General features: G+C 35.3%; 2 protein-coding genes and 1 pseudogene across 2 annotated transcripts; 1 reads left to right on the forward strand and 2 right to left on the reverse strand.

Moving 5' to 3' along the window:
• Positions 1 to 4,485: 4,485 nt before the first annotated feature.
• On the reverse strand, positions 4,486 to 7,222 carry LOC100784539 (exocyst complex component SEC15B). The gene has a single exon (XM_006577088.4). The coding sequence runs from the start codon at positions 7,084 to 7,086 to the stop codon at positions 4,690 to 4,692; it is 2,397 nt and encodes a 798-aa protein (XP_006577151.1). The 5' UTR covers positions 7,087 to 7,222; the 3' UTR covers positions 4,486 to 4,689.
• Positions 7,223 to 9,781: 2,559 nt separating this feature from the next.
• On the forward strand, positions 9,782 to 11,421 carry LOC100499789 (uncharacterized). The gene is given in 5 exon segments (NM_001249142.2): positions 9,782 to 9,868; positions 9,949 to 10,038; positions 10,120 to 10,248; positions 10,351 to 10,533; positions 11,243 to 11,421. Coding segments are annotated over 5 exon segments (564 nt in total). The 5' UTR covers positions 9,782 to 9,865; the 3' UTR covers positions 11,402 to 11,421.
• A 1,157-nt stretch (positions 11,422 to 12,578) lies between these two features.
• On the reverse strand, positions 12,579 to 14,694 carry LOC100791793 (epoxide hydrolase A-like; annotated as a pseudogene).
• Positions 14,695 to 16,271: the final 1,577 nt, after the last annotated feature.

Raw genomic sequence — 16,271 nt, forward strand, 5'->3', positions numbered from 1 at the left:
CTTAACAAATAATTCACTATCTCAATAAAATTACATTTTTTCCAGACAAATTTAAAAAATCCTCCTCAAATAGTTTATCATCCTACAGACCACAATCTCTTATTTAAAAGTTACAAAGAATTATAAATGTTACCACTCACAAAAGGCCATCACATATTTTTGAATTTAGGTCTCTTTTACTTGGTACATGACCCCTCTTTAGATGAGGTGATTCTTTTCTTCTCAAAAACTTCTATTTAGAGCATCTCTAACTTGAAATCTTTTTTTTTTATTTACTTTTTATACGTCTTTACTTTGTAGATTCCACCATTATATATCATTGATTTTTACAACTTAAACATCTCTTCTCTCCAATCCAACAACTTAAAAAAATGTACTAAATAAATTCCTTCAACAATCCCACATTCTTTACATTTAAGCACATTAATTTCTATAAATTTTGTTATAATATAGTTGGAGCCCAAAAAAAAAGATATCAGAACCCGTGCTTATTTAAGTACTTGATACGATACTTAAGGGGAGTGTTTCATAAGCACAAGCTCCAATGACAAAGTATTATTGAGCACATACACAAGACAAGTCTCCCCATTTGAGATGACATTCGTCTATCTCCTTCGGCAACCTTTACAAATAACGCTCTTATTAAGATAAGCTCCGGTGCTTATTTTTTGGCTGTTGCTTCCTCTATCTTTTCAAAATGTTTAATGGGTAAATAATCACTTTTATTCTTGAATATATAATTCGCTGATAAATGTATATTTGAAATATGAAAATATAAAATTTAGTTCTCGAAAGTATAAAAAGTGCGGAAAATATATTCGACCGTTAACTTCCGTTCGTCACCATTAATAAAATAGTCTACGTGTTGCCAGCATAGGGATATATTTATTAAATAATATTTTTTAACTTTTTGTCTTCTGACTCAACTGACAAATGCGTCTTTAAAGATAAAAATACAGAATTTAGTCCTCAAAAGTGTAAAAAGTACAATAAATATATCAAAATAGTAGATTGTGACTAATTATTATAATTTAAAAAAATTTATAATGATTGCGATAATTTTTTTACATGTAAATTAAATTGAGTTTAAAAGAAGAAAGAATACTCGTTTTATAAATTATAAATAAATTTTTTACATTCTCATGCTTGATGAAAGGTTCAAGTAAAAAAAATGCTTATTATAAAGAATTATAGTTAAATTAGATTCATGAATAATTTTTAGAAAAAATTGCAATTACAATTACATTTTTAATTTGTAAAAAAACACCCACTTTCCTTGGAATGATTTTTTTAAAGTTATAATTTTTTAAATGATTAGTCAATAAAAAATAATTATGTATGATTTAAAAAAAAATAAAAGTTAATTTGTAATTTGATGTTATTGCATATACTAATAGACATTCATATTTTATTAGAAAAAAATTATTAAAAAAATAATTAAATAAATAATGTTTGATTAAACAGAAACAATGACTTTCTTATCGTTTTACAATGATTTTTTTTTCTTTTTTTTTCTGTGTTGATAGCATTTGTTCAAGAGTTAACAATCAAATGATTGATTTATTTTGTAGTTAAAGAAAAGTAAGAAGAATTCACCAAAACAATAAAAATTCACTTCCATTGGTAATATTTCATGCATGTCTCAACCGTTGATAAAGTTTAAAAATTATATAATGAAAACAAACACTTACCGGTGTAATATAACTCCCAAAATTTTGTCGCAATCATTATAAATTTTTCAAAATTATAATAATTAGTCATCCCTCCCCCATACCTTCGCATAGCGAAGAGCCTCTGGGCAATGGGGTACGAAGTTTTTTATAATAATTAGTCACAGTCTATTATTAACGTTCGGATATATTTGTCAAATTTTTTACACTTTTGGGGACTAAATTTTACATTTTCATCTTTCAGGGACGCATTTATCAACGGATAGGAAAACAAAAATTCAAAAAAATATTATATGACAAATATGTCCTTATGCTGACAATTAGAGATGGTCATGTTGACAATTATTTCAGTGACAAATTTGTCCCTCTATGTCACGTAGGTTATTTTATTAACGGTGACGAACAAAAGTTAACGATCGAATATATTTGTTGCACTTTTTACACTTTTGGGGACTAAATTTTGTATTTTTATCTTTCAGGGACGCATTTTTCAATGAATTACATATTTAGGGACAAAAATGACTATTTACCCATGTTTAATTTTATCTTTCGGATCGACCATTTGGGAAGTTGAAAGGTGTAGCTAATCCAGAATGTATTAGGCTAGTCCGAAAGCCAAAAAAAAGGGTGAAAGAAGCAATTGAGTGCTTGAATGCAACGGCCTTATCTTTTTCAACCATAGGCTTAGCTTGTTAAGCACTGTACCGACTACCGAGTGAAAGTTTCGAGGCTTGATTTCCTGAAGTGTATACAGCATTCAATTGAAGATTTGAAGTAGACTGGAAAAAGGTTTAACCAAAAGTTTGTTTGAAATTAAAAGTTTAGATATGAAATGCTATTTCGATGGCATAAGAGGTTTTGAATAAAAATATCGTATTTTGTTAGAAAATTTTCAAGACGGGAATTATTTATTTTTCTTTATATAATCTGTTTCTGTTTGAGATGAGGTGCCGAAAGGAAATCCGTAACAAAGTGCAACCTATGAAGAAATGGCCATCAATCGTGCAAATTGAAACTGAATTCATCAAGCAAATTACATCAGAAGATATGAAAAATACCTCTAGGAAGCATACTCTCCAAATTTTACTAGCAAAACAAACATTGAACAACCAATTTAATTTTTTCGTTTAAAAGGGAAAAAATGGTTATAGATAGAACGGTTCTAGACGAAGAATTGCTACTAAAAATAAACTTTCCCGTTCAACTTAGTCTCTAGGAGAAATTAAGATACTTATGGTGAATTATAGCATGAAGACAGTGAAATTGTTTCCTTCAATAGGGAAATGCCCTCACAGCCGTTTGATAATAATTTTGAATAAATCATCAATTTGGTGCCGAGAGTATTATCTTTTTTCCTAAATAGTCCTTGAAGTAATAATTAAAAAAGTGATCTTTAAAGTATGAAATATCCATCAATTTAATCTCTAAATTGATAATTTTAGTAATATTGAGAGACTAGTTTTAAGGATTTCTCGATAATCAAGAAACTATGTAGCATAATTTCTAATACTTAAAGAATTACTTATAGTATAAAAAAAATACTTTAGAGATTATTTAGGAGAGAGCAATACTTAAATGATAAAATTGGTGGTTTATTGTATCATTTAAAAAGCCAACCATCGAGAAGTATGGTATGAGCAACCTGTACTTGGCTATATCAACTCAAGTTTTAACATTTATTCGATAGGGTCTACTTTTGACACAATTTATAGTTTTAGCCAATTTAAAATAATTTATTGTATCATTAGATTTTATATATCTAATTTAAGCTTAACTGTAGACATTTATATCAAATCCATCATTTTTAATCTCTTTATAAATTACGCAGCAGCACAACAAGATGGCAGTTGAACACATAATGAAAAGACAGATGGTAAATCAAAATCATTAGAGGTGCCACTTTGCTTAAAAATGGCCTTGAACACAGCAAGGACACGGGAGTGCAACTAACTCAACAACAAAGACAAGATAACAGAGAAAATGTGGAAACAGTTGCCCCCCTAGTGTGCAATTAGTGTATGCTTCAATTTTGACTAGAGGAGTGACGTCAAGGTGCTGCCATCTTTATGAGAAATTTTATGGTTTATTGGATGTTTAAGGGCTCGGTGAAATATGGTGAGCTGCATGCTTCAATATGGCTCGGCTAGCAATTGCTGTCCTGTATATTCAATCGTGTCTCGTGCAGATAATATTTAATACTATATGCAATGGTTTAATTAATAGATACTATGCAAGCAATTTCTGTTTGCATCGCATTACAACCTCAATCGCAAATTGGGTTTCAATTTGGCTTGGGATTGATTTTGTTCAACAGCTCACGAGCTTCTCTAATTCCAAGGATTTCTATATAATATTTATATTATGCGTTGTGTTTATTGTTTTCTTTTCACAACTTAAGGACTAAGGCTATCAATCATGTTTTTATAAAGCTCTGAGTGTGGATCAATGTCTCTTTAATAATCTCAACCCTCATCTATCATTGGTCAAATTTGAAGTAGCAATAGGTTAGAACATGATAAATTTTTCATTTTTCTGATAAAAAAGGTTTACCAGTAAACAATGTGGTACAATACACGGCTAAGGCTGATTATCTAAGACACAAATGTCAAGGAAATGATTATGATATTTCGATAAATCTGAGGTAATTAAACAGGAGTTCTAGCCTTCTGGACCACCATGAAAATTGAATGAATACCAGCAGCTACTCAGGAAAAGCAAGCATCATGTTACACATTAAAGACATTTTAGCAAACAGGAGGGATTCAGTTCAAAACAGATACAATAAAATGATATGAAAGTATTTAAATCAAATCCAAAAAACAAGAGCATAAGAATTATACATTTCAAACAAATATCTTGGAAAATCTTAAAATGCATTTGGAACACAGTGACAGCCTGGCCTAAAGCAAATAATTTTATCGACAACTCACTATTAAATAATTCATCATCAAAATGGAACTAGAGACAAAACAAGAAAATAAAACAAGAGAAAATACCTTACATACAGCTATAAGCTTAATCAGCTAACATCCCTAAGTCTTTTTATCAATGTATCCAATGATTTCCTTTTGGGATTCTGCCTCGCCCCACGACTACCAAAGGTTCCAAAGAGCCGATCGGAAGGATCCCTCAACTTTTCTGAAACAATCACCACTTTCTTGTGGTCCAAAGTATTGTAACTCCTCTCCCTGATCACTGGATTCAAGAAGTTCTCTGGATGATTGCTTAACAGCAAATTAATCAGTTGCTTTGAGCCGGCAAGTGATGCTCTCAGAACATCAACATCCCCATCAGAGAAAAGGGAGGCCTGATTATCAGCAAATGATTCTAAGAGCCGGATGTCAACTTCAATTCCAGTAATAGCATTTACATTAAACCTCTTAACAGAATCACTAACTAAAGTCCCAACTATCTTCTCCGATATGTGAGCAAAAACTTCCTGTAATACTCTCTTAAGGACTTGAGAAGGCAATATCTGTTGAGCAGTTGAAACCAAAATTTCCAAATAAATTATGACCTCGTTTACATATTCATTTCCACTCTGAGGTGCCTCGTCACCCATCCAATTTACATTCTCGATCAATGTCATAAATCCATCAACTTTGGCTTTGAGTAGCCCAGAGAGCATCTCTTCAGCAGCATCACGAGCTTTTCTTAGAGGGAAGTTCCTTCTGCTTCTCTCCACCATTCTCAAGGGAACACCTGAAAGCTGTGCAGCATGGCGAAAGAAGAAATCACAAGCACGCTCCAAGACAGCCATATTCGCTGCCATCTGCATTGCCTGGGAAACCCCATTAATTGATGTATTGATAAGCTTCACTAAAGCTTCATCCAAAACCTCACTCAAAAGCCTGTCTAAATACTTCTTAACAACTTCATAGAACTCAAGCTGCCCTCCATATGACATGAAACTCACAGAATCCTCAATGAAGGACCGCACAATCCTACAACAATCTGGCACAGTGGACGAAAATGGCGCCACATAGGGAAAAGCAGGTATGATATCCGAAGTCTGTATCTGGAAAGAAAGCACATTCATGGAATACTCATACTCCTTCTTCATCAACATCTGCTCAAATTTATCAGCCGCAACTGCCTCCGCAATCAGCTTCCTACAGTCAGACAAAAGCAACTCATGGTACTTATCCCTATGTTTGCTCAAAACATCAAGCAACGCATCAATGGGATACCCATATCTCCGCAGCGTCACTCCTAACAGACTCACATAATCCTTAATAAGCAATAAATGATTGGCAGTTTGCATTCTAGAGAACTGATCCTCCAACACAGAACACATTTTACTAACAGCAATATCCCAAAGGTTCTCAACTTCCATTTTCGAAATCAACCCACCCCCGGCCCTCAAAACACGATCCTCCACCACGAAGAACCCTGCAATCTGCGCAAAGAACGTTTGATGAGACTCCAGAAAAGGAGTCATCGACGAAACCTGAAAATCCGAAGTCAACTGAAGCTTCCTGTTCTCAAAATAATACTGCTTAAACCGATCCTCTAACCCTAAAGTCTGGTGAATATGATACGCTCTACACAGAGAAGTCAAATCAAACCCGGCGGCTCCACCGCCGTCTTCTCCGATCCCGCCGGCGATGATTCCGTCTTCATCCTCTTCCTCCAATGCATAAATACAGTCCCTCACGCTGAGCCTACTCTGTTCCTCCGCTTGGCGCTGCTTAATTCTTAGGTCTTCTTCTCTCTGCCTCGCCGCCGAGGCTTGACCTATCGCCAATTGACCTAAATTGCGACTCACGACACGGATCTCCACCAACCAGTCACCGAACTCCTTGTTCACCTTCCTCTCGATGTAGGACCGAATCTCCGGAATCTTCTTTTCCAGCATCCGCCTCAGCGTGGACGACGCCGTTTGGTCCAAGTACTCGCGCTCGATCGCGTCGACGCACTTGAGCGCCATGTAGAAGTTGTCGTCGGCAAGGTGGCGGTTGGCGCGTGTGCAGACCTCCATGAGCTTGACGCACGTGCGGACGGAGTCGATGGCGAGGTTGACGTTCTTGGAGACGTTGCGCGTCTCGACGAAGGCATCGAGCGAGGAGAGGAGAGGGCGCGCGACGTGCTGGAGGCGCGAGTTGGAGTCGGAGAGGGAGGACTTGAGTGAATCGACGTCGGAGAGGAGGGATCGGAGGTCGTCGACGGCGAGGATGAAGTCCTGGTAGTGAGCCTTGCACACCTCTTCGATCTCTGACTCCTTCGACCGCGCGAAGTGGCGGAGGTGGTGGTGGAGCGTTTCCGGCTTGCCGGAGGTGAAGGCCTTGCGGATGAACGGGCCTAGGTCCTCGTTGTTGGAGATGGCAGAGGAGAGGAGGAGCTGGTCGAGTTTGTCGGCGGAGTCATCGCCGTTCGCCGGAACAACTTTCCGGCGCGGAGGTTTGGATGAGAGCATCGTCGTCGATACGCGCCCGTGGCTGGAGGAGGAAATGTAGGGATTCAGAAAATATTCAAACACGCCATCAGAGTCGTCGGAAGTCTATAGTTTTGGTTTTGGGTATTGCATAATCTTCTCGGGGTATTTTGGTAATTTAATATAAAAACGAAAAATCTTGATAACAGACATCATATATGAATGTTTTTTTTTTTTGACAGAGTATACGAATGATTATTGAATAATAAAAAGTCGCTTTACACATTGTTACACGTTGTAGAACTACCTGTGGTGGGTGCATCAACTATAACAACTTAAATATATAATTCTAACTTGCCTATCTTTTTTTTTGGTGTTGGGAGGAAACTAACTTGCCTCTGTTTTGGTATTCTTTGTATGTGATAATTATGTTGAATAACTTGACAAATGATTGACCCAGTCATAAAAGCTGGACCAACGAAAGATAAACATAGCTTCGATTTTTTCCATTTAAGATCTCAGACAAAAAAAATTACTTTCCGGAATAAGATAATGTTTAGAATCCAATGAACGTCTTGTCTGAATGCTGTGCATAGTTAAATTTATTTGTTAAAATTAATTAATAAACCATTTTATTAATAGTCTTATTATAGTATAAAAAATAGTCTTATTATGAAATTAAAGAATAACAATTATGAATATACAGTTTGTTTGTTGTTTTTTTTTTCTTTCGTGGTATTTATTATTATATTTTTACTCTCCTTATTTCTCATTTTCAAATCACACCAATCACATCATTGTTGAGTTGATACGCACGTGACGTTCCTCAAAGTAATAATCAAATGTATCAATGACAGATGATTGAATACAGCGTGTCATGACTCATGAGTGATGATGGTTCATGAGCCAGCTTAGTGAGCTAACAACGTATTTGATCAACGCCCTTACCCTTCCGATGCAATGAAAATAAATCTGTGGGAGTTTGGGTAACAAATATTTGCTTTGAAAAAAAATTAGTATTGTTTTTATACTCATTTTGATTAAAAAAAATGCTAGATGCACTGGTGGATGTTCCAGGTATTGTTACAAGGTGGATGTCAATCTATTATGATATGTTGATGACCCAGTTTTCATTGGTGAGTATTGAGTAATATTGTGGTCATGAAGAGCATTCTTAGATACTTTAAACTTTCCTTTGAACTAAAAGTGAATTCTTTGAAAATAAATTTGGAGGTGTGAGGTGGAATTATTGGTGAGCAACTGCAGGCTAATGTCTCAACATGGTGGAGAAATGCTTGATTAGTATGTGAGGATTTGAACAACACAAAATGGTAGAGTGAAAGGAAGGGAGTGGGAGAATTTTGGATTTTAGATTGATGGGTGGTTGGAGGAGGCAAACTTAGTTACTTCATACCCTTTGTTATTTTAAAATTATAAGCAACAATAAGGAGTGTTAGTAAATATGGAATGTGGGAAAGAGATGTGTGGCATTGGGACTTTTAATGGAGAAGAAAATGGTTTGAGTGAGAAAGATCTATCAATCTATGGTTGAAGATTTTGAGAATAAGTTGGTAAGCATAATAGTTCATAGAGTTTAAGAATACTTTGGTTTGAAGGTGAGATTATAAAGATATCTTCTCTGTAAATTCGCAACATGAGTATAAGTGGGGGTCCCAACAGAATGAGGGGTTTGCCAGGCTATGGAAGATGAAAATTTCTCCGAAGGTTGCTTTTTAGAAGAGATGAATAACCTCTTGTATCCTATTTTCTCTTCCTCAATGAAATAGTTCGCGGTCACTTGCTGGATTTTGTGGAAAGCCCGGAATGCGCAGAACCTGGCTTTTTGCAGAGACGATGGCTATTTACCATGGGATCAACCTGGCGTGGCACAAAGGATTGCATAATGTCATCTGTGAATCTGATTCGAAGGTGGCACTTGAACTCATCAAATCTGTGATTCCATCTTCTCATCTCTCTCTTACAATCCACAAAGGAGACCATAGCCATGGAAATAAAAATCTTAGGCATCAAGCCATCAACAATAAAGAATTTGTGTTTTTTTATTTTATTTTATTTTAAAGTTATAGATATATAAGTTTAATATTGTTTATTTAATAATATATTAAACAAGTAAGGATACGACACCTGTTGGTCGGTGATTAACCACACTAAGTCACTAACTCCTATTTTATACAAATTTTCAAATAAATACAAATGAATTAATAATTATACTAAAATGTATTTAGTGGATGATTCTGCTTGTCATCACGACTATTTTTTTATGAGTACCTATTAGGTTTAGGTTTAATTATATGCTTGAAGGAAAAAAAAATATTTATAAAACATTTATATTCGATAAGAAAGATGAAGTGTTGCCACAAAATCTGTCTACATATGACAAAATTGTATTATATACACACATATATTATTGATAATTAAATATTTGATAATTGATTTTTCATAATTTTTTTAACAATTTAAAGAATAGAAAAGTGTAAAATGAAATAAGTAATAACTAATATGATAAAAAAGACGATAAAACATAAATGTATAAACAATAGTATAAAATTGAATTTAATTGTATAAATGGCATTTCTCAAAAAAATGCCTTTCATAACTGTACCAAAAAAAAACAAAAAATACTCTTCATAAGCACTGTTGGGTTCGTTTCACTAAACGGGCCGTGGATGTGACCCGAGTCCGGTTTTTAATTGTGGGAAAGATTGTCAAATAAATTGATCTAACCCTAAACAAAACCCTAGCATGCTTTATTCTCGCTTGGTTGCAGCTTCAGCAGCAGCGGCAAGCAACTCCATCCGCAATGGTATGTTTCGATTCAACGGCGTCACTCATCCTTCAAGAGTTGTTTATGTTGATCTGACTGTGTTTTGAACTGAATTGCAGGGAATCGATTTGAAGGCAGGAGGTAAGTCCAAGAAGACCAAACGTACAGCCCCCAAATCCAATGATATTTACCTCAAGCTCCTCGTCAAGGTGCCTTTTCTTCTACTCTCGCGCATCACTGTCAATGAATGATTGAGGGATTTGTATTTGACATATTCGTTTTATTTTCAGCTGTACCGTTTTCTTGTTCGGAGGACTGGTAGTAACTTCAATGCCGTCATCCTCAAACGCCTTTTCATGAGCAAGGTCAACAAGCCCCCGCTATCCCTCTCTAGATTGATTCGTTACACCAAGGGAAAGGTACCTACCCCCATCTCTTTACTTCAATATCATTAATTTTTGGCTTTTGAAATGATAATGAAAATAATCATTGATGTGTTTGCTTTGGATTTAATTCATTAGGAGGATAAGATAGCTGTGGTAGTCGGGGCCGTGACCGATGACATTAGGGTGTATGAAGTCCCTGCTCTGAAGGTAACTGCCCTGAGGTTCACTGAAACTGCCAGAGCTAGAATTGAGAAGGCTGGTGGCGAATGCCTCACCTTTGATCAACTGGCTCTTAGAGCTCCACTCGGCCAGAATACGGTATGTTTTTAATGCTGCTTAACTTATGAGTTATTATTGTTTTGTCAAAAATTGCTCTGCTTTTTGTAGTTGGGATACTTTGCTCTTGTGAATAAAACATAACAGTGGTTCTGATTATCGAACTTTATGCTACTATATGTTATAATCTTGCTGTAAAGGTTATTGGCCTTTAGCTTTGGTTGTTTTTTTTGTCTGATCAAGTAGCAAATTGTGCGTTTTATTGTCTCCAACAAGTTATTCTTCCTCGGTATAACCCAGTGTGCACTTTCACCCTTGTGATGAGTTACTTTGTTCATACTTTCTGGATAATCAAGTTGATTGCGCTGGCTTAATGGCCAATTATCTTTGTGAAAGTGAAAATCATATGGAATCTAGAATTTATTTGTCTTCATCTTGTTCGTGTGGAGGACAAGGATGATGCATAATTTCGTGCCAGTGAATGCTCTTGTATATTTTCATGCCAAAACTGTTCTATCTTCTGTTTCAAACTTGCAATTTGGTTCATCCACTTTCATGCCAATCTAGTGTTGTAAGTGTAGATCAACTTACTTAATTGTTGTTTGTGGGTCTAGTTGTCTTGCTATTCTCTATTGTTGTGGGAGGAAGAAAAAAATAATAATGCATGGTCTGCTTTTTACCTGCTGTAGGGGAAGTGTTAAAAAATGATGTGTCTCTAAAGCATGACCTTTGTTTTGGAATGATGTTTCAGGTTCTTCTTAGAGGTCCCAAGAATGCCCGTGAGGCTGTCAAGCACTTTGGACCAGCTCCTGGTGTGCCCCATAGCCACACCAAGCCCTATGTCCGTGCAAAGGGAAGGAAATTTGAGCGGGCTAGAGGAAAAAGGAATAGCAGAGGCTTTAGAGTTTGAGTTCTGGAGCTCAAACATGAAGGAGTTTTCATTTTACCTCATGATCATTATGTATTGTTTTCTTGTGTTTTGGAACAATTTGTTAATTTTGGTTTTTATTTTTCCTTATCTAAGGGAAAAAATTGAAACGCTTTCCCCGAACAATTTTGTTCTTGCACACTTTTCAGAGGATTAATGAGTAGCTATTGTTCTACTTAAGTCGTGATTTTGACAAGTTTTCTTCTATTTTTTTTTCATTTTTAATGCCTAGATATTAGTCTGTTTTGCTATGGCTTTCCATTACAAACCTCAAACTGGTACGTTATATTCTCATTAAATGTTAATGGATGGAATAAAGGAACCTAAAACCTATTGATATTTAAAAATTTATTGTCTGATTCAGTTAAGCATGGTTGCTGCTTAAGAACGATATTTGTAGAAATGAAATAAGAAATAAGAATAAGGTAAAATTTTATAAGAGTACACTTTTTGGGTATCTTTAAGTAGTATTTAGTGGGCTATGAGGGTGGAAAAGCGTTGGTATAGTGATGGCTTTGGAAGGTTTTTTGGGGTTGCATGTACATAGTAACTGTACAACTTGTACAAGTTCATGTCTAACTTTTTATGTATGTAATACATATTTGCCTTCCAAAAATAAAAAAAAATATATTCATTTTTTTCCCATTAAGGTGGCAAGTTTATTTATTTACCTGCTTGTTATGTCTACAAAACATAGCATAGTCAATCAAGTCAGTTTTCGTTTGGTTTGTTTCTGTTCGTCAAATTGAAATTATGAGATTATCAACCCCAACTAATTCCTATCGTTTTCTTCTGCATTGTTGTCATTTTAACCTCATTCATCTTACCAAATTATTACTGCGAATCGCTACACATTAACGAATACTGACGACGATAGAGAGACAGGAAAAAATCTACCACTAGGGAGTTGGAATTGATTCATCCGTGGCATCATGGAAGGAGGGGGGTGTGGGGGTAAGTTTTAATACTTAGTTAAATGCATTAAATAATATTATTTTTATACAAGCCAGATTAAGAAAAGAAACCTTCGCGTTACGCCAGAAATTGTGCAGATTTGACATTGATACAAGCTTGTGAAACAGTGCATCCAAATCTGGGTTACAGGAATTATTAATGACTTGTGCACGGTATACTTCTGAGTTCTGAAGGATAATGTAGGTTAATATTTCTTGATGAAATCGTATATATGCGCGCTGATCTCTTCTGGCCTTTCCTGATTTTTGAAGTGAGCTACTCCTTCCATCACAATCAATTCTTGCAAGAACCGTACGTCTCTCTTAAAGCCACCATTATGTATATACTCCTTAACACCTGGAGTGTTATATGTAATGTCAAGGTCTCCCACAATAAACTTGACCGGTACCTTGATCTGTACTCCAGTCCATGCTGCTGTGAGCTCCCAGGTTCTGCAGAAAAAAAAAAAAACAGAACTTACCTGAATACTTTCACATCCTTCAACAAAGTAAATAAGCAAAAACTTAATAGCAAATATAATCTATTTGAAAAAAAAAACAATTATATTCTGAACTTATTTTCTTGATACATACATAGGGTACTACAAGTCAGGTTCAGTTACTGCATCAAAATTAACTTTATGAAAGCTATTCCAAAACATGCCCCATTTATTTCAAGCTAAATTGCTGTTGAACATTACAAAAATAACTTATAAATTGCTGTTGAACATTACAAAAATAACTTGTTCTTCTATATTACCTCATTTTCTTCTTATCTCTCTCTTTATTTTCCATAGCAAATTCGCATCACATATGACATCCGTTACTTCCTCACTTTTAGAATTTAGATCTAGGGTGTAACTCAACCCTAAAAAAATCAACTGGTAAGGTAAAGACTGTCTAAGCCTTATACTATCTAGTAGATGTGGGATCTTAACATCTCCCAGGCCTAGGATTGGATATTAGGAGTGTGGAAAAATGCGGGTGGCACAGTAACAACCTCTCACACCTAGGAATAAACATCTAGACTCTAGAGCATCGACAAATGTGGGTGCCCAATGTAGAAGACTCTTGTACCATCTTAGAATTTAGACCTAAAGTTTAACTTAACCTCACAAAACCTATTAATCACTGGGAGCAATGTATTAATGATCAGTTCATGCAACAGGAATTTAAGAGCAAGAGTAAAACTACATGTTAAAAGGATTGATTGTCCATGGCACGATAGTAGTTTAGGCCGCCAGTGAAGCCTTTCTGTTCAAATTTGGTGGCATAATAATTGACATCTTCTTCAGTCAGCAATACGAAGGTTAGGTGAACCTCCAAATCCTATCTCCTTAGGCACACGAGGTGGTTGTGGATCGCGGGATGCAAGAAATGTCTTTATAATTCTGGCAGCACCAGCACGTGCAAACTCCTCTTCAACCTCCCCAGGTTTCTACAACACATCCAAATAACAAAGTATTAGTTATTAACTTGACCCATATCAAAAGAGTAGTCAGAGATATAAGATTGGTTTGGTGGTTAAGAAAAAAGAAAAAATGTAGTGAATTCGATCCTGCTAACAAAAACTAACGAATTAACCATTAATATCGATAGAGGAGTTGAATTATTATTTACCTGAAACCTGCACATATAAGTAATTGTCGCCCATGATGGCCCTGAGGCTCTGAATGGGCTTTCGCTTAGGGTTTCTGGGACGGAACACGACGCTCAAATTGACGAGGGCCTTCACACGATCGGGCCTCAGCAAGCAGAAATGCCAGGCTATGGAGGCTCCCCAGTCATGACCCACCAAAAAAACTTACTCGATTCCCAAAGCGTCGAGAAGCCCGACGAGGTCGGCGACGATGTGGAGGATGGAGTGTGAGGAAGCGTCGGGCGGAGCGTCGGTGTCGCCGTAGCCGCGGAGGTCAGGGGCGATGGCCCGGTAGCCCGCAGCGGAGAGGGACAGAAGCTGGTGGCGCCACGTGTACCAGAGCTCCGGGAAGCCGTGGAGGAACAGTACCACTGGGCCTGACCCAATGGATGCCACGTGCATGTTTATTCCATTCGTACTCACCGTTTTCTGCTCTATTTTCTCCATCTTTTTTTCTTTTTTCTTTTCTTTACTTTCTTTCACTCTCAACTTTGATGACGCGAATATCCCTACTGGACCTTTAAACAACGTGGTTCCGCTTCACCTTTCCTGTGTCGTTTTATTCATAAGTAGAATCTGCTGTTACAAGGAATTTAGGTAAGTGAGGAAATGAATTGCCAAACGAATTGATTTAGTGGGGAGAGATTTTTTCTTCTTCATTTTTTAAATGATTTAATCTTAGATGATCCGATTCTTTTTTTTAAAAAAAAATCTGATTCAAAAATTGTCTTTACACCTTTTTTTTTTTAGGCCGGCCTGAAAGTGAAACCACATATTGTATAGAAGTCTATTATTTAAGTTTCAAATATAAGAAGAAAAAATAATTTATGCTAATTAATCATAATCTCAATTAAAAAAATAATTCTTGAATCTATTCTTTATTAAAATTTTATATAAAAAGAGTCACTAAAGTTAAAATCTTAATTAAATAAATGATATTTTATAGATAATAACATTAAATAAAAACAGTAAAAAAACATTAATAAAATAAAGTAAGTTTTAAAAATTATATTTGAGACAAAAAATGTATTTTTCTCTTATTTTTATTTTTTTTTGGGATATCGGGAGAGTATTTCTTAAGATTCGAATAATTACTTGTGTAGCCCATTGACATGTTCGATAGTGTTTCGGGTAAGATCCCATTGACAAGTTCGATAGCATTTTGGATATGGAGGCCCGAATTAACAGGCCCAATGACAATGCAGCCTAGCAAAAGAGGCGTATCTATATAAAATATTCTTTCAATCTCATAATCATATTATTACTTTATTAGTGATTGTTAATTTTTTTAAATAACGTACTGAAAATATAAAATAGTCTTAGACTGGTTTTATAATGTAAAATGTCTTTTTTTTAAATAATAATAATAATTATGTATTGAGAATGTAAAAGTTATGTATTATATATGATAGTTTTTTTTTTATGATAACTATCTTATAAATTATATCAACAATAAATTATGATTGGGTGAGTGTTTAAACACAATAAATTCGGATTAAGCTGAATTAGTGGGATAAGATTATCAGTTCCCTGATCCCTCTAATAAGACGTGCAATATTGCAAGTACTTTCTACAAGTATTATCTAATACAGTACGTTCTAATTCCGAGCTTTATAATAGTTCATATATACTAAAACTATAGTGGAAATGGAATAATTGAAATGGCTTTTTTTTCAGTTAGAAGATGTTTCTATTCCGAATAAGCCACCTAAACACAAGCAATCAGGTGGGGTGGGGGATCTCTCTGCATTAATAATGAGTCGTGTTACAAACACATTCGTGGAGACCACGATTCCGATAAGTGCAGCATCTTAAATTAAATTATTTTGGAGAATCAGAATCCATAAAGCGTCTCACAGTCTCACTTGACATTTGCTCCGTTGCTTTTTTTTACTTTACATTGTGCTTTTTTGCACTTTCTCATTCAAATTTTAATGCATGTTTATTTTTGTTAAACGAAACTGATTATATAAGTTTGGTTCCTGTCTGGAATCTCAAAATTATAAATTATAATGACTTGAAAGTTTTTTTTGCCGTAAATTAGGACTTTTCAACCAAACGGTGCACTGAATCATAAAGAAAAATGTAGCCAGGCCAACTTGAGTGGCAACGATGTATTTTTATGTTTGTATATAGTGAAAATGTACTCCACTGTTATATTTCCAAAGATTCCGATCTGATCCCATTGGATTGGATGATCCTGTTGTCTATATTTTATTGTTGCTAAGTCGAGGAGTATTTACAACTGGCAGATAATTTT

The sequence above is a fragment of the Glycine max genome, chromosome 3, assembly GCF_000004515.6.
Source record: "Glycine max cultivar Williams 82 chromosome 3, Glycine_max_v4.0, whole genome shotgun sequence".
NCBI lineage: Eukaryota > Viridiplantae > Streptophyta > Magnoliopsida > Fabales > Fabaceae > Glycine > Glycine max.

What these genes read in the sequence shown, in the direction of transcription:
- LOC100784539 (XM_006577088.4), bottom strand. Translation starts at nt 7,086, where the DNA reads ATGCTCTCATCCAAACCTCCGCGCCGGAAAGTTGTTCCGGCGAACGGC.